The sequence below is a fragment of the Aulonocara stuartgranti genome (assembly GCF_965226115.1).
Source record: "Aulonocara stuartgranti genome assembly, chromosome: 5".
Classification (NCBI taxonomy): domain Eukaryota; kingdom Metazoa; phylum Chordata; class Actinopteri; order Cichliformes; family Cichlidae; genus Aulonocara; species Aulonocara stuartgranti.
Window position 1 is genome coordinate 38,947,002 of NC_138943.1, and position 18,458 is coordinate 38,965,459.

At 44.0% G+C, this 18,458-nt stretch overlaps 1 protein-coding gene across 4 annotated transcripts in view; it reads right to left on the bottom strand.

Moving 5' to 3' along the window:
* Positions 1 to 18,458, bottom strand: part of LOC309707008 (receptor-type tyrosine-protein phosphatase gamma-like) — a 410,561-nt gene that overhangs the window by 159,312 nt on the left and 232,791 nt on the right. For all 4 annotated transcript variants that reach the window (XR_014276854.1, XR_014276855.1, XM_082534088.1 and 1 more), the window contains exons 4-5: positions 15,206 to 15,354; positions 3,730 to 3,825 (exon numbers count right to left, since the gene is read on the bottom strand). Coding sequence is in view for 2 of the 4 variants with exons in the window: in XM_082534088.1 (XP_082390214.1) it covers positions 3,730 to 3,825; positions 15,206 to 15,354 (245 nt within the window). In the remaining 2 variants the exon portion in view is untranslated. The remainder of the gene's footprint in view (positions 1 to 3,729; positions 3,826 to 15,205; positions 15,355 to 18,458) is intronic.

An 18,458-nucleotide genomic window follows, 5' to 3' on the forward strand; every position in this document is an offset into this window, starting at 1 on the left:
TAAGATTGCTGAGGTTGTATTGAAGCCAGAGTTTCATTTCCATTGTGTGTTGGAACAGGTACCTGCAGGACTTCAAACGTTCCTTCTTCACCAGAGTGTGGTAGGACAAACAGTTAAACAAACATAGAATGGGCCCTGATGATCCATCAGTTATCAGACATTCATTCAAACATTTGACTCAGAGAAAAGCTGTATGCCATCCATCCATCCATTTTCTTCCGCTTATCTGGGGGCAGGGGCGCGGGGGCAGCAGCCCAAGCAGAGAAGCCCCTGACCTCCCTCTCCCCAGCCACCTCCTCCAGCTTATCCGGGGGAACACCAAGGCGTTCCCAGGCCAGCTGAGAGATATAATCTCTCCAGCGTGTCTTGGGTCTGGCCCCACTTTAATTTATTTTTGGGGAGATATTTTGTATTTTATTTTATTGTATTAAGTACATTTATTTGCAGCTGCGGTGTGTCAAATATATAATTTTATCCACTGTTTATCCTGGTGTGGTCCTTCATTATTGATGTTTATACCTCTTAGATTATCTGATACTGGCCTAGTGAGAGTTTGGTCATTCTTGCTTAAAAACTGTAAGTAGGGTTACAATTTTGTATCAATTGCTTTTGCTGAAAATGAATTACAGTTGTCCAGGCTAGAAGTAATTAACACATGAAATAGTTTCGCAAGACAAGATGTCTCTAATTTTGGAGCTATTGCTCAAATGCAAGAAACCAGTTTGCATATTAAACATATATTTTTATTCTCTTCAATGACTTGAAGAATCTTGAAGAATCTTCAAGTCATTTTTTGACCAGAATATCCTTCAATGTTACTTGAGGCCAAGGTAATGCCATCTAGAGTACACATCTAGTTAAACACCATATTTAAGGACACGGTTTAGCACACTGGGATGAGCAGGCGACCATATGCCGCATGGCTGAGATGCTTTCCCTCTCTCTCTCCCCCTGCTTTCCTATCACTCTTTAATGTACCCTTTGAAATAAAGCTGTAAAAAGGCCAAAAAACACACCATATTTAAAGGATTTTTAGGGTCGCGTACGTAACCTCAGTTTTATCTGAAATGCAGTTTATCTAATTCATGTGTGTCAATAAAATAAACAGCAGGTGTAAAGGTCTTGCTTGATGGATAGATAAAGTTGGGTATCCACTGCGCAGCAGTGAAAATGTATTATGTACCTTCTGATACTACTGCCTAAGATAAGCATGTATAATGCAAGGGTGTGCGTGAAGAATGTCAAGAACTCATCCCTGACTCGAAGTGGATACTCCACCCTTTTCTGACTGAGAACCATGGCCTCAGATTTGGAGATGCTGATCCTCATTCCCGCCGCTTAATTCCAGTGCGACCTGGAGGCCATCAACCGATGAAGCCAACAGAACCATCATCTTCGAAAAGCAGAGATGACATTCTGAGACCACCCAAGTGAAAGCCTTCCATCACTTGGCTTTGCCTAGAAATTCGCCTAGAGATTCTGTTCATAAAAATTATGAACAGAATCAGTGACAAAAGGGCAACCCTGGCAGAGCCCATCACCCACCAAGAACGAGTTTGATTTATTGCCGGCTATGCGAACCAAGCTCTTGCAATGGTTGTATAGGGATCAAATGGTGTAGCAATGGGCCAGACACCCCATACTCCCGCAACACCTCCCACAGGACACTCCGAGGGACACGGTCGAATGCCTTCTTCAAGTCCACAAAACGCATGTAGACTGGTTGGGCAAACTCCAATCCACCCTCATGTATCCTGAAGAGGATAAAGAGCTGGTCCAGTGTTCCGTGACAAGGGCGAAAACTGCATTGTTTCTCCTGTATCTGAGATTCCACTAATGGACGGACTCTCCTTTCCAGCACTCTGGCATAGACCTTCCCAGGGAGGCTGTGATACCCCTGGAACACACCCTCCGGTCCATCTTCTTAAAGATGGGGACCACCACCCCGGTCTGCCAGTCCAGGGGTACCGCCCCTGATGTCCATGCAACATTGTAGAGACGTGTCAGCCAGGACAGCCCTACAACATCCAGAGCCCTCAGGAATCCAGGGCGGACCTCATCCACCACAGGGGCTCTGCCACTAAGGAGTTGATTAACTGCCTCAGTGACCTCACACCTGGAAATTGGCGGGTCATCCAACTCTGCTTCTTCTACATTCCAGTGTGTGAATGTGTGTGTGAATGGGTGGATGACTGGATATGTAAAGCGCTTTGGGGTCCTTAGGGACTAGTAAGGCGCTATATAAATACAGGCCATTTACCATTTACCATTCTATGGAAGACGTGTCAGTGGGATTAAGGAGGTCCTCGAAGTATTCCTTCCACCGCCCAACAATTTTCTCAGTTGAAGTCAGCAGTGCTCCACCCGCACTATACACAGTACAGGTAGAGCACCACTTTCCCCTCCTGAGTCGCCTGAAGGTTTGCCAGAATCTCTTCTTCAGCGTGGTGGCTCCCTTCACCTCTGGTGTCCATCATTTGGTTCGGGGGTTTACTACCATGACAGGCAACAACCACCTTGCGGCCGCAGCTCAGTGCATCAACTTCGGCAATGGAGGTGCTGAACATGGTCCATTCAGACTCATTCAGATGTCCCCAGTCTCCCTTGGAATGCTGTTGAAGCTCTGCCTAAGGTGTGCGTTGAAGATCTGGGGCGGACTGGGGCCTCTGCTAGACATTCCCAGCACATCCTCACTGTACGTTTAGGAGCACCAGGTCTGTCCAGTGGCCTCCCCCAGCTCAGCCCCTCTCTTTACCCGAGTGTGCAGAACATATGGCTGGAACATATATGTTTTCAGAAACATTGCGTGTATTTTTAATCATAACTGTGGTTTTACATGGCTGGTATATTGTTTGAAGTCCACACTTTCAACACAAGTTGAAATGGAGACTTTGTGTCAGGGCAGGCGGAGAGGAGGATCCAAACGCAGGACTCAGACACTAACTTGACACTCAAAAACCTCAGCTTTATTGCTGGTACGAAAACAAAACATGAAGTGACCATGGAATATGGAGAACCGAAACACACAGGCATAATCTGATGGTACGACACGACACTGAGCACAGGAAAACACAGGGCTAATATACACAGGGTGGTAATCAGCAAATGGGCAACAGGAGGGAGACACAGCTGGGAGAGATCAGGGTTAACGAGACGGGGGGAACCAAGCTGCACACACTAACATAAGACAAAGACTTTCACAATAAAACAGGAAACATGAATTACTAAACAAGCATGCAGACTTTACATTGAGAGACAGACAAAGAATGACACATGGAACCTGAACTAAACGTGAGATATAACTGAGAACAAATCCTTAAGCACGGATAAACAGAAACAAGAAATAATAATCATCGTCACTATGAGAATAAGAAAGCAATCCATGAAGCAGAATTAAACCGAAATATAATAAACTCAAAATACTGGGTCCAACGGACCCAGAACCGTGACATTTTGGGTCACTGCATCTTGTTGCTGGAGTTGCAATATGAGTTCACAAGGCTTAGATGTCCCTTGTAACATAATGTTAGACAGTCTGCTAGATGTCTGCACTGTGTTATTGTATCAACAACCTCTGATATGTCAGTACAAAGCTTGTACTGACAGAATTTTCTTTTTGCAGTGAGTTCTCCTGTAAAACATTAATGATAAATTCCCAACCCAGAAGAAAGAACATGCACAACTGAAATCTACCTCATCTTTCGAGTAAGTAACATAACCTTTTCCTACCTGGAAAAAAACAGCCATGGCTGCAATGATTCTCTTCTCTCTGAGTGCTGCAGTGAGACTTTCAAAGTCATCTGAGTTATACATGTAGATCTGCATCTGTGGAAAAAGAAAAAACTGACATTAGTTTGTGAGACAGAAAACTAGTGAAACCATGTTAATTTATGGTGCTGTGGCTCAGGAGGTATAGCAGCAGTTCACATGTTGTAGGTGTACAGACACCCAAAGCTGCCATGAAATATATATTTAGATTTATATACAATTTTGGCCACTTAGTTATGACGTTCCATGTATGTCCTGTGCGCTAGCATCTCGCACGCTGGTGCAATGTGAAGGATTGTCTCAGGGGCATCTTTACACAGCCTGTCTGCTTTGCCTGGTGTGGTAGACCACAGCCTCTCTGGATCTTAGAGCTTGCTCCTGTGCTGCCTCTGTGCTGTCTTTTAGTCCAACTTTATCCACTGGTAGGATTTCTGGATGCCAGCCACTTACTCTATCTGTTGGTGGTACATACTGTGCAGGGACCTGTCCTTGCATGGTTCTTCCTCTTGCTCCTCTTCTTTTTGGGATTTCTCCTGCCTGAGGTGTTCACTAAGCACACAGTTGGTTGTGACGATCTTCCTGATGTACTCATTGATGTTCATTGTTTCATCCTGGATAGTGGTTCTGCGGTGGTTTGCAATGTTGCCTTCAGATAGAACTGAGAGGATCGCACTAACTACCTTCCCTCTCTTTGTTACCATCCGACTGCACTTCTCCACTCCAAATAACATTGCTGTATATCCTGGTGGTGTGGAACAGTGAATCAATGTCTTGTTCACTCTCAGCATCGAGCTTCAACCATGTTAAGGAGGTGGCTGACAACTGCTCCCTTCCGTAGTCAGTGTCGGTAGCCAGTCTTGTCAATGATCTCACTGAGAGGGTTCAGGCCTATGCAGAACAGCAGTGTGGACAGAGCATCTCCTTGTTAGTTAGATCCTTAGTTGGCCTCTAATGTTGCTGAGTTCCTAGTGAAGGCTCTGTTTCCTTCACCCTCCACATTTTCTCGAGCTCTTCTCTGAGCCCTTGGTATTTCTCAAGCTTCTCGTGTTCCTTCTTTCTGATGTTGGTGTCATTGGGAACCGCTACATCTATCACTACGGCCGTCTTCTTCTGTTTGTCTACCATCATTATGTCCAGTTGCTTAGCCACCACCATTATGTCCGTCTGTATCAACAGGGGATATTGAATTCTATAAGATAAAGCCATATATACACGTGTATCTGATCTTCTATCAAAAGTTATAGCTATCTTTATGAAGGATATCCTCGTTCATTCTTGGCATACAGCTTGATGTCATCCATGTAGAGGAGGTGGCTGACAACTGCTCCATTCCGTAGTCGGTATCCGTAGCCAGTCTTGTTAATGATCTCACTGAGGGGATTCAGGCACCATAGTCTGGAGTGCCACAACATTGGTGGGAATGCAGATGTTCAGATGTTCTGGCCGCGATACTTAAGTATCTAGCTATCCCTACAGAAGACGAGCGAGCATAAGGTGAGTAATACTTTATAAGGGAGAAGTGTGTGAATGGGTGAATGACTGAATGTAGTGTGAAGCGCTTTGGGGTCCTTAGGGACTACAAAAGCGCTATACAAATGCAGGCCATTTACCATGCAGGCCATAAGGGGCACATAATTTCAAATGCTACATTTGTATCAGCTCAACAAATATCAGTAAACACAATGTTTATGTGCAGCTTGTTTCACACCGTATTTGCCACAGTAGCTAAAAATCCAGCTTCTGTTCAGAGACAGAAAAGAGTGAGAGCTGACTTCAATCAGAGATGGAGAAAGATGTAAGAAAGACAGGACAGGAGAAGAAGAAGAGCAGTGTTCAGAGGCATTTGATAAATTGCTAATTAAATGTATGCATGTAGTTTCTCATTTTTTAAATCAGATATTAAATCTGCACATGATGTGAATTTATGATTTTTCATTTTGTGAAACATCCTGCAAAAAAAACCTGATGTATATTAACACTTCGTAGTCTAGTGCAGTGAATTGTTTTAAGGTCTCTGCCTTACAATATAAAGCACCTCATGGTAATTACTGTTTTGTAATTTGGTGCTAAATAAATCATACTAAATTAATTAAATAAACAGTTTGGCTCACGGTAACATGATGAGTTTATTGAATTTAGTTGTGTAAGTTCACAAAGAGCAGTAAACTTCAGAGTAGCTGCAGCAGCAGGTCTGCTGATCACAGCCTGTACACTAAGAAAATCTACTGGAGCTCTCAATAGAAATTATTGTCAGTTTTCCCTAGAGCCACTAAGATTGTATGGTTCCTCCATTGGCTGAATCACATTTTAATCCCCGAGTGTGCTAATGTTCCTGTTGAGGTCTGGAAGCAAAGCCACGCTCTACAATGTAGGCAACAGAAAATTGGGCTATTTAAAAAAAAACCTTCTTTTTCATGCTCATGATATTGACTGAAGTAAATGATTGAATCTCATTGAAACATTAATTCTCCCATCCATTTACAGTTTAGTCACAGACCATCGGCTTATCCACAATGTGCATATACAAAGCACCAGATAAAAAGCTGTTAGCCTCTCAGCTTTCCCAGCTCCACTTATTGTTAACAGGACACAGGCACTCTCTGACAGAGACAACTACACTTTTCGATGAGACTAAAATAAGCACAACTTTCAGCAACAATAGCCAACTGCAGCCACACGATGGAAATAATGCAAATGCACAAATTGACAGGCAGTGAGCTTGATGGCAGTGCTGCCTGTGATGAAAGGAAAGAGAAGAAAAAAAAAACTCTGAAAGTCTCTGTGTGGTCAACAAGTGACACAAATCATGCCCCTATCGTGTGTCCCAATCAGAGATAGTCAGGGGCAGCACCTCTATGATTGGCCGTGCTCCTGTACTTGTCCCATAGTCCTTTGTGTGTACGTTTGAAAGTGCAGGTGGAAGAGGGAGGTGAGTAGCTTGAATAAAGTGATATCGATTCATGAAATCCTGAATCGACTTTTAAATATATAAATGTATTTTGCCAGAAATGCCAGAATCTCAGCAAACACCAAACAGCAAATGAGAGCAGGTAAACAGATTCCACACAAAGAGGTAAACATAGACCGGACCCGAAGCATCAGAATCAGCTTTCTCTTTCTTGGCTTTCTCACCCAACGGACACGCCGTTGGGGCTGAAAGCCGGCAGCTCACTGATTCTGATGCTTCGGTTGGTCCTTCGCTTTGTGTTTGTGTCTTTTTTGCATCTACAGGGAGTGCAGAATTATTAGGCAAGTTGTATCTTTGAGGAATAATTTTATTATTGAACAACAACCATGTTCTCAATGAACCCAAAAAACTCATTAATATCAAAGCTGAATGTTTTTGGAAGTAGTTTTTAGTTTGTTTGTAGTTTTAGCTATTTTAGGGGGATATCTGTGTGTGCAGGTGACTATTACTGTGCATAATTATTAGGCAACTTAACAAAAAAAAATATACCCATTTCAATTACTTATTTTTACCAGTGAAACCAATATAACATCTCCACATTCACAAATATACATTTCTGACATTCAAAAACAAAACAAAAACAAATCAGATTAGATTAGATTAGATTAGATAGAACTTTATTAATCCCTCGGGTGGGTTCCTCTGGGAAATTCGATTTCCAAAAAAGCACAGCACCGACAGAAGTTACAGAGTTATACACACACACACATATATATAAATACAGAGACAATATAAATAAAATATACGAAGGGGATAAATAGAATAAATAGGAATAAAAATAAAAATACAAGTGAATTGCACATTTCAAGTATTGAGTCTATTGCACCGTTGACTATTTACAAAAGTATTGCACAAAAGGTATTGCACAGTGAGGTGAAGAGGCACTACAGCTTAGTTGTTCCCCCCTCCTTTGTCCTCCTGTTTCCCCTCCCTCTCCCCTCCAGAGAGGAGTTAAACAGTCTGATGGCGTGTGGGACAAAGGAGTTTTTAAGTCTGTTAGTTCTTGTCTTTGGGAGAAGCAACCTGTCACTGAACAGACTCTTCTGGTTGTTAATGGCCGTGTGCAGAGGATGCCTGGCATTGTCCATAATGTCCATCAGTTTCTTTAATGTCCTTTTCTCTGCCACTGTCACCAGAGTGTCCAGCTTCATGCCGACCACAGAGCTAGCCCTCCTGATCAGTTTCTCCAGCCTGGATGAGTCCTTCTTTGCTGTGCTGCTCCCCCAGCACACCACAGCATAGAAAAGTACTCCAGCAACCACCGACTGGTAAAACATCATCAGGAGCTTCCTGCAGATGTTAAAAGACCTCAGCCTCCTGAGGAAGTACAGTCGGCTTTGGGCTTTTTTATACAGGTGCTCTGTGTTGCATGACCAGTCCAGTTTATTGTCCACCCACAGCCCGAGGTACTTGTACTTGTTGACCACCTCCACCTCCTCCCCCTCTATCTGAACCGGCAGTGGACCGTCTCTGGACCTCCCGAAGTCCACAACCAGTTCCTTAGTCTTTGAGGTGTTGAGTTGCAGGTGGTTTGTGTGACTCCATGCGACAAAGTTCCTCACCAGACTTCTGTACTCCTCTTCCTGATCATCCCAGATACACCCCATGATGGCCGTGTCGTCTGCAAACTTCTGAATGTGGCATAATTCAGAGTTGTAGCAGAAGTCAGAGGTGTACAGGGTGAAGAGAAGAGGGGACAGCACAGTTCCCTGTGGTGCTCCTGTGCTGCTGACCACTGTGTCAGACGTGATGTCCTTCAGCCTGACGTACTGTGGTCTGTCGGTGAGGTAGTCGGAGATCCAAGCCACCAGGCAGGGGTCCACCTCCATCCTGTTCAGTTTTTCCTGAAGCATACAGGGCCGGATGGTATTAAAGGCACTGGAAAAGTCAAGAAACAGGATCCTGACCGTGCCTTTTCCCCCATCCAGGTGTGAGTGGGCTCTGTGTAGGAGGTACAGGATGGCATCCTCCACTCCGACACCCGCCTTGTATGCAAACTGTAGTGGGTCCTGGGCATGTTGTACCTGTGGTTGGAGGAGGTTGAGGAAGAGCCGCTCTAGAGTCTTCATAAGATGTGACGTCAGTGCCACCGGTCGGAAGTCATTCAGCTCATTGGGCCGGTTCTTTTTGGGGACCGGGACGATGCAGGATGTCTTCCATAGGGCGGGCACTCTCCCCAGTCGCAGACTGAGGTTGAAGACTTGTTGTAGCGGCTCCCCAAGTTCAGCAGCACACGCCTTTAGCATCCTAGGACACACCTTGTCTGGGCCTGCTGCCTTTCTGGGGCGAAGCTTCCTCAGTTGTCTCCTGACCTGATCCACTGTGACACTGGGAGATGTTTGGGAAGAGGGGAGGGGGGGAGATGTCTTGCTGCTGAGAGAGGGATTGGAGGAGGGGGGTGTCATGGTGTCAGGAAGGGGGGGAAGCGAGGGAGGTAGGAGAGTGGGGATTGGACTCTGTAGTGAAGGTGAGGGTGGGGGGATTGTGGGCTGGTCAAACCTGTTGAAGAAGTTGTTAAGTTCGTTTGCCTTCTCCACAGTCCCCCCCACTGTGCTTTTCTTGGTGTTGTGGCCTGTGATGGTTTTCACACCAGTGAAATCAGCGACCAATATAGCCACCTTTCTTTGCAAGGACACTCAAAAGCCTGCCATCCATGGATTCTGTCAGTGTTTTGACCTGTTCACCATCAACATTGCGTGCAGCAGCAACCACAGCCTCCCAGACACTGTTCAGAGAGGTGTACTGTTTTCCCTCCTTGTAAATCTCACATTTGATGATGGACCACAGGTTCTCAATGGGGTTCAGATCAGGTGAACAAGGAGGCCATGTCATTAGTTTTTCTTCTTTTATACCCTTTCTTGCCAGCCACGCTGTGGAGTACTTGGACGCGTGTGATGGAGCATTGTCCTGCATGAAAATCATGTTTTTCTTGAAGGATGCAGACTTCTTCCTGTACCACTGCTTGAAGAAGGTGTCTTCCAGAAACTGGCAGTAGGACTGGGAGTTGAGCTTGACTCCATCCTCAACCCGAAAAGGCCCCACAAGCTCATCTTTGATGATACCAGCCCAAACCAGTACTCCACCTCCACCTTGCTGGCGTCTGAGTCGGACTGGAGCTCTCTGCCTTTACCAATCCAGCCACGGGCCCATCCATCTGGCCCATCAAGACTCACTCTCATTTCATCAGTCCATAAAACCTTAGAAAAACTAGTCTTGAGATATTTCTTGGCCCAGTCTTGACGTTTCAGCTTGTGCGTCTTGTTCAGTGGTGGTCGTCTTTCAGCCTTTCTTACCTTGGCCATGTCTCTGAGTATTGCACACCTTGTGCTTTTTGGGCACTCCAGTGATGTTGCAGCTCTGAAATATGGCCAAACTGGTGGCAAGTGGCATCTTGGCAGCTGCACGCTTGACTTTTCTCAGTTCATGGGCAGTTATTTTGCACCTTGGTTTTTCCACACGCTTCTTGCGACGCTGTTGACTATTTTGAATGAAACGCTTGATTGTTCGATGATCACGCTTCAGAAGCTTTGCGATTTTGAGACTGCTGCATCCCTCTGCAAGATATCTCACTATTTTTGACTTTTCTGAGCCTGTCAAGTCCTTCTTTTGACCCATTTTGCCAAAGGAAAGGACGTTGCCTAATAATTATGCACACCTGATATAGGGTGTTGATGTCATTAGACCACACCCCTTCTCATTACAGAGATGCACATCACCTAATATGCTTAATTGGTAGTAGGCTTTCGAGCCTATACAGCTTGGAGTAAGACAACATGCATGAAGAGGATGATGTGGACAAAATACTAATTTGCCTAATAATTCTGCACTCCCTGTAGATTCTGAGCTGCAGGTTTCTCTCTCCAACCAAAATTCACTGAACCAGCAGCAAAAGAAGATCAAAACCACACTTCCCATTTGATAAATGTCGTCCTTAATTCCCTCTGACTTTTGCTGTTTTGCTTTTATCACCATCAGTGTGATAAAATCACACTTCATGCACAGCTCTCTCTGTGTACTTCAAGAACAGTTTCCCATCTCAAATCTCTGTTTTCTGCATTATTCATTCGGTTATTACCCACCAGTCTACCATTGTTTACAGCGCTCTCAGCCGCTGTCCTTTTTTTTTTTTTTTGACTTTTTTACTGATTTTTTACTGATCTTGGACAAGAAAGCCTAATTTCTGCTGTTCAATACTGAAGAAATTTGTACTTTTTAAAATTGCAGAATAATTTTAAAGTTATCTGCTATAAAATCCCAGGCAAGGAAAATCACCTTCATGTTTTTCTGTGTTTTATCCTCAGTTACTTTGACACAAAGGCATCTGCTGTGATGCTTACACTTTTGATAAAGTCTCGCGAGTGTCAGTTGTCTTTTTATAGATATAAAAATATGGAAATGTACTGATACATGATCAGAATTATAATATTTCTGGCTCAGGCAAAATCAAAATCAAAATCAAGAAGGTTGGCTACTGTTTGTCCGTGATTTGGACAGCGCAGCGTGTGTTCCTCACACAGGGGAAACAAATTCTGTCAGGGAGACCTACCTTGTACTTGTGCAGGTGAAGCCAAAGGGAAGACATGCTTTATCATATTTTCTAGTATTTGGATTGGAAGGAAGTTGGTTTGGGAACATATTTGGCAATGCTTCATCTCCTGCTTTGCGGTTGTGTGGGCGCCCCAATGTCCAAGCATTTTTTTGTTGTTATTGTTTTTCACATTCATACCGCACCCCCCTCCCCCCTGCAATGGCTCTGCACCCCCCTGTGGCGGAAAGTGGAGTAGTCGAGACACCCGGCTGTTCCTGTATCACTGGAAATCGCGGGAAATCATGTAGTCATGCAGCTGTTACTCTGTGGAAGGTATATCACCTATGTGGATATCAAAATGTTTAAATGACTGAAACAGAAACTCTGGAAGGCTGTGATTGAGGAGTCACGATGCTGCTATCTAGTTACCCACATAGCAAGGAAGTCCGGCCCAGATCTGGTATCAAGCTGGCACTGCTGGCTGACTTCTGGCATGATAAGATGTATGTCATCCAGATATGGGCCAGGCGTGGCATAGATGGCACTGTCTATGTGATGGCATGCCATATCGGGCTCGATTGTGATTTGGTTTATGTGGCCCAGGCCCATAGAAAGCAGGTCTAGCCCTGATCTGGCATCAAGCTGGCACTTCTGACTGACTGGTGTAATGGCAGAGTGTATGTCAACCAGATGTGCGCCATGTCTGGCAATGATGGCATTATTTATGTTCCTATTTTCCTATTTGAGAAGACCCATATGCCATGTTGCAATACTATACTGTTATGGTAGCTAACGTTTCAAATGCATGTTTGACAGGTTTGTGAGTGTACACTTTATCCAAAACCTGTAGCTCAGGAGGTAAAGCATGTCACCTCCTGATTGGAAGGTTAGTGGTTCGATCCCTGGCTCCTCCAGTCTGCATGTCAAGAGTCTGAATGTGTAAGAATGTAGTTAGGAAGCACTCAGTTTAAAGAAGATGTGTGATTGACTGAATGTGGAATGTTGTATACAGCACTTTGAGTACTCTGGGAGACCAGAAAAGTGCTATATAAGAGTCACTCACTATCTGAACAGAGTTTCGTCATGTTACTTTCGCACTATTTTGCATGTTCTGGCACATGTTGTTAGTACATGGCTTGATTATTGTACACATTAGGCTGACATCTGGGTCCAGAGCTGAAACTGTTCTGGGCCAGCGCAGGACCAGCAGTGTGTCTGCAACTGGCCTTGTGCTGACCCATGTGTGGACCACATCTGGCAAACCAGATCTGGGGCACCAAAGGGCCGTCATTCTTTTGGGTATGTGGACCATGTGTAAGCACACTGTGTGGGCTAGGTCCGGGCCATACCAACTTTGCTATGTGGGTAAGTGCTGCGTGGAGCTGTTGACTGTTTACATGTGGAAGCCACTCATTGTTTAAACTTTGTGTGGGCTGTATGCTGTACAATCACACAAAGATAAAATTAATATTCTTATAATATTTTAATAAAATATTATAAGAAAATGTGACACTGCGTAGTATATGCAGAATATAATAATTTGAAAAAAATTATCAAAAATTATCAAAAAGCAACTCACTATTGATATGAAATGGAAAATATGGGTGACCTTGCCAGTACTTTTATTTCAGTGGTTTAGATATGTTTCAGGTGTGTTGACCCAGGGTCATATCTAAAACATGCAGGACACCAGCCCTTTGTCCACCACTGATATAAACAGACACAGTAGTACTTTTGTTAGTGTAAATTTCCTCATGATGTTAAATCTTGAGTATTGACAGTGAGAAAATACTATTAATGTTTGTTGCAGGTGCAGAACGCTGTGATGAGTGGAAAGACGAGGCTTGCATGTACAGACGAGCAGCGCAGGTGGAATGCAGGGACAGAAAAGAGGCTTGAATCCAAACGTCTAAGACAGATAAACTAAGATAAACTAAGACAGACGTCACAGGGCAGAGCAACAGTGCAATGTGAACTCCCAGTGTGCACCATATCACCTTGCACACCAAGACTTTATTGATAGTTCAATAAAGTCTAGTGTTAGCAAAGCACCAATGAAACCTCGCCATCACTGCAACAGTAAAGTTAGCAATTGAGCTCATCCTCGAACAGGTAAAGCCGCTAATTACAGCACAAAGTAAACGATTTTTTTGTTAGCAACGAGTGAACGCTGGCTCTCACTTTGAGTAACCGGACTGCGGAAGTACTGGTCTGTCATGGCAGCCTACGTATGTTCTTACAGAAACCTGTGGGTCAATAGCAAAATGCCAACCAAAAACAAACATTATATGATAACTAGTGCTGTCAATAGATTAAAAAAAATTAACTAACTAATCTCACAATTTTCTGTTATTAATTGCGATTAATCTCAATTACTTTATTAATAGCCTGGCTCCAATTACATTTTTTTATTCTTTATATTTTAAGTAATTATCGTTGTTCACCGAAGTCCAGTGGTCTCCGGTAAGAGTGACATTCCTTACTTGCACAAGCTTGCTGGACTGCTGAGCCCTCTGGTCCCCATACAAAGTGTGCAGTCTCGACACAATGGTTCCTCTCGAGGGCAGATTGTAACACTCATCTCCTGATGCAGCACGAATGACTTCTCTCAGTCCATCATCTTCTACTATGCTAACTGGTCGGCAGTTTTTAGCTATCCAAACAACCAAGGAATTGGTTACCTTTTCTCTCACATTTTTTGTTATTCGTCCACAAGCACCATACTCCTGAAGCGTAGACTGGCGAGGTCCCGTAGAGGTGGATTCAGTTGGGTGTTTTGCTCTCAGGTGATACGCCAGTGATGAACTGCTTCTGTGGTACTTGAATTCAGCGTTGCAAATTGTGCATCTTACTCTCGTTTTGTCCAACAAGCCATCAGGCAACTTCTTAAAGAGAAACTTTCCACCCAAAAGTCCGCCCTCGTCCATGCTTGCGTGTGTTAGCTAGTGTTAGCTAGATAGTAGCATGGTGTCACTTCTTCTTCTTCTTCTTCTAATCATTTCTGTCAGGCCAAACGCCAGCATAGCACACTGTTGCCCCCTCCTCCAGAGGTGCTCATGAATTTAAAGGTCTTAGATTACAGGAAATTAATAAAAAAACAAAATCAGCGTTAAATTTTTTTAATGCATTAAACATTTCGCGTTGATCTTAACAATTAACGCGATAATTTTGACAGCACTAATGATAACATTTGACATTTGCTTGCTTAGGAAGCGGGGATAGTGACAGCGACAAGAGAGCGAGATTTGAGATGTGAGATTTGTGACATTAGCTTGTTTGGAGTGTGTAGTTGGTTTGTAGTGTAGTATTTTTTGTTTGTTTTTTGTATTATGTGTCAAAACAATAAGGTGGCTGTTGAATGACACAGATGCTGGCCAAATAGCCACGACAGGGACACTGAAATGTAAATGCTGTCTCTGCGTGGAAAACAGACAAAGTGATACAGCTCCTGTTGTCAAGTCTTTGGGTCTAAGGCCTGTCCCTCAGTCTCGTGGTGGAATGGTACAAATAATTTGTGTAGCACCTTATTATGACACCTGATAGTTCTAAAGGAAAAAGTTTTAAATAGTTGCACAAAAGACACCCCAGCCATTGCATGTATTTTTTAAGTTTGCACAATTCATATATATTTTTTTATAATTTATATTTGCATCTCAAGTTATAAAAATGATTCCTTAAATGTGTTTGTTTTCACAGTAAAAAAATAATAATTTTTGCCTACTTGGATTTTATGTTTTTCATGCAATAGAAAGTAAATGTTGTCAATACAATATGTCGAAATTGAAAAAAAAAGTAAAGACATGTAAGGTTGTGCTGAAAAGAAGTCTACCAAACAAGGTAAGGTAAACACCTTTTAAAGGTGAAATATAAATGTAGTCAAAAATTATATTCAAACATTTTAAATTATATTGTATTTTTTTTCCTTAGAAAATTGAGCTTACCTCCACAGGATAACGTTGGCCATTGATACTGTGTTCAGAGCCCTCCGATCCATTGCTTGTACCCCAATGAAACTCTACTTTTTCTGCCTTAAACCTCCCTGGTAGACCTGCTCCCCGAACAAAGTAATGATCTTTCAACATGATGGCGACTGGAAGAAATACAGAAGAGGAGAGAAAAAAAAACAGTGATTACCCACATAGCAGGCAGGTCTGGCCCGCATCTGGTGTCAAGCAGGCACTGCTGGCTGACTTCTGGCATGGTAAGTGGTATGTCATCCAGATATGGGCCAGGCCTGGCACTGATGGCACTATTTATTTTCCTATTTTCCTATTTTAGTTAGAAGACCCAAATGCCATGTTGCAATACTATACTGCTATGGTAGCCAACGTTTCAAATTCAAATTCAAATTCAAACCAGGTTTCACAGGTTTGGGAGTGTACACTTTATCCAAAACCTTGTAAGGGTTTACTCATGCTTCCCACTGGGTGGCTGTAGCTCAGGAGGTAGAGCAGAACACCTACTGGTTGGAAGATTAGTGGTTTGATCCCTGGCTCCTCCGGTCTGCATGTCAAGAATGTGAATGTGTATAAATGTAGTAAGAAAGCACTAAGTTTAGAGAAAGTGTGTGAATGTGGCATGTTGTATAGAGCACTTTGAGTAATCCAGGAGACTAGAAAAGTGCAATATAAGAATCAGTCCATTCACTGTCTGAACAGAGTTTCGTCATGTTACTTTTGCACTCCTATGTTCCGGCACATGTTGTTATTACATGGCTTGATTAAGGTACACATTAGGCTGACATCTGGGCCCAGAGTTGAAACTGTTCTGGGCCAGCACAGGACCACCAGTGTGTCTGCAAATGGCCTTGTGCTGGCCCATGTGTGGGCCACGTGTAAGCCAGATCCGGGCCATACCAAGGGTAGATGAAAAAAGTGAGCTTTGATTTATTACTTATCAGATTTTTCAGCAGACATGGAAATAATTTCTCTTTAAAAACAGATACAGAAACAAAAATGTGACATCTATCGATGACATGAAGACAATTTCAAAGGTTCCTTGAAACACCATCAGAATGTGGGCACGTGCACAGCATGAAACAGCTTTACATGCATAAATTAAAGAAACATATTCTAAGACATGCTAAATATAGGTCTGTTTCTCCTTCAGATTTTCTCTGAGGAATACATCCTCACTAAAGATCATTTCCGTCAGTTTCCATCAGCTTATAAAGCATATTCTCACATGTGGGGCTAATTTGCCAGGCAGAATTGTTTTTCAGTTGCTTACAGTGTCCCTTACAGGGTCCTTTGTCATTCTATTGCAATTTTCTGAGATATAGAGAGAATTGAAACACTATGCTCGCCTCTGTCAGTGCGCCCCAGGGCGGCTGTGGCTACACTGTAGCTTGCCATCACCAGTGTGTGAATGGGTGGATGATTGTGTATAGTTTAAAGCGCTTTGGGGTCCTTAGGACCAAGTAAAGCGCTATACAAATACAGACCACTTACCATTTATTTTCACATTCACAAGTGGTGTCAGGGTTAGTGCTGTGTGACAGGCAGGATGAGGCTAAACCCAAATGGGGCCAGCTCCTGATGGTTGCTGCCTTTTATTGGGAAAACAGTTCACACAATACACTAGTACCTCCCCTCGTAAACCCCCCCGGTTACAAAGACAAGGCACTGTATGTATATGTGTGTGTGTGTGTGTGTGTGTGTGTGTGTGTGTATGTGTATGCAGGTAAGAATGTGTGTGTGTGTGTTTGAGTGAGTGTGTGAGAATGTGTGTCTCTCTGTGTGCATGTGTCTCTGTGTGCATGACTTCCTGCTCACCAAAAGGATCACAAAAGCAGGAAGCAACATCACAAGAAACAGATCTTTCAGATAGGATGTTTCTGCATAAAACCTCCCCCAGCACAGAGAGGAATGTCTTGATCCTATAGACTGAACTCAGACCTTACAAATTTAAGAAGCATAATGACAAACATTCAACAAATAGACTTAACAGCGGGTTCTCGGGAGGGGCCATGCTGACACCTGCTGCTTTCTTGCAGAAAACACCATGCCCCTCCCGTGTTTTAAATGCACTTTAGAACAGCACACAGCAACACATATGAGTGGGCGGAGAGAGGTATGGGTTCTTCCCCCCCGTTTTCTGTTCGGGAGGAGGAGTTGGCCGTCTGGTCGGGGTCTGGGATGCTGGGCCTCCCTGCTGCTGTTCTGTGTGTCTCCACGGTGGGCAAGTGCTGAGTATTTGTATATGTGTGCATGAGGGTGGGAATGCATGTTTGTGTCTGTGTGTGCCTGTTTGTCTGTGTGTATGTGTCAGGTCGGGTCTTAGACTCCACCTCTCTGGGAACATCTGAGGCCCCCCTGGTGTAGGGATCTATCTCCCACCACCACACTCCCTGCCAGTGGCTGATGCCCTCAGCTGTCAGTGCATTGGTGGTTCTCGGTATCCAGGGCTGGGGGCTCAGATACATACTAGCTCACTCCCGGTGGCTGCTTGGTGGGGCCTGGGCCCTCATAACAGCCCACTAGTCATGAAAACCATCGACATGATAAGCAAAGTTGCACAGATCATATAAATGTTAATTATAACTGCATTTATCAACCTGCTGACATATTTAGAGTTTTTCACAAAAATGTGTTAAATGTACACCTGAACTCTGAACTGCCCTTCAGGCCCAGGTCTAGGTCCACTCTGACACAGCTGGCTGCCGGCAGATCCTGCAGGCACATCGTCACAGCCCCCTGTAGCTTCTGCAATGTGGCTGCTGCATGACCCCCTGTCTGGGACTATCCTAAGCTCTTTCTAGGTGGGTTGCATGATTGTCCTCCTTGGGCTCTCGTGCATTGGGGGGCCTCAAGATATTTGGGGCCTGGATCTCCTCCATGCCTGCTTGATGTCCTGGGGGGCAGGGCTATGGCTCCCCACACCCACTATCAGATAGTGGAGAAACCTTTTGAATACAAAGGAGCTTGCAAAGAAAAGCGTCTGGACTTCTTTAAGTTGCTTGAAGACGTTTCACCTCTCATCCGAGAAGCTTCTTCAGTTCTAAGGTCAAATGGTGGAGAGTCCCAGATATAAACCTAGTGGGAGTAACCCCCCACAGAGGGACAAAAGGACCCCCTGATGATCCTCTAATCGCCTGAGCCAAGGTGTGAAACTGGGTTTGGGTCCCAATCAGCCAGAGTTTCGGGTGTGTTCATTGTGAAACCTGGCCCCACCTTATCATGCGAATTCCTGAGG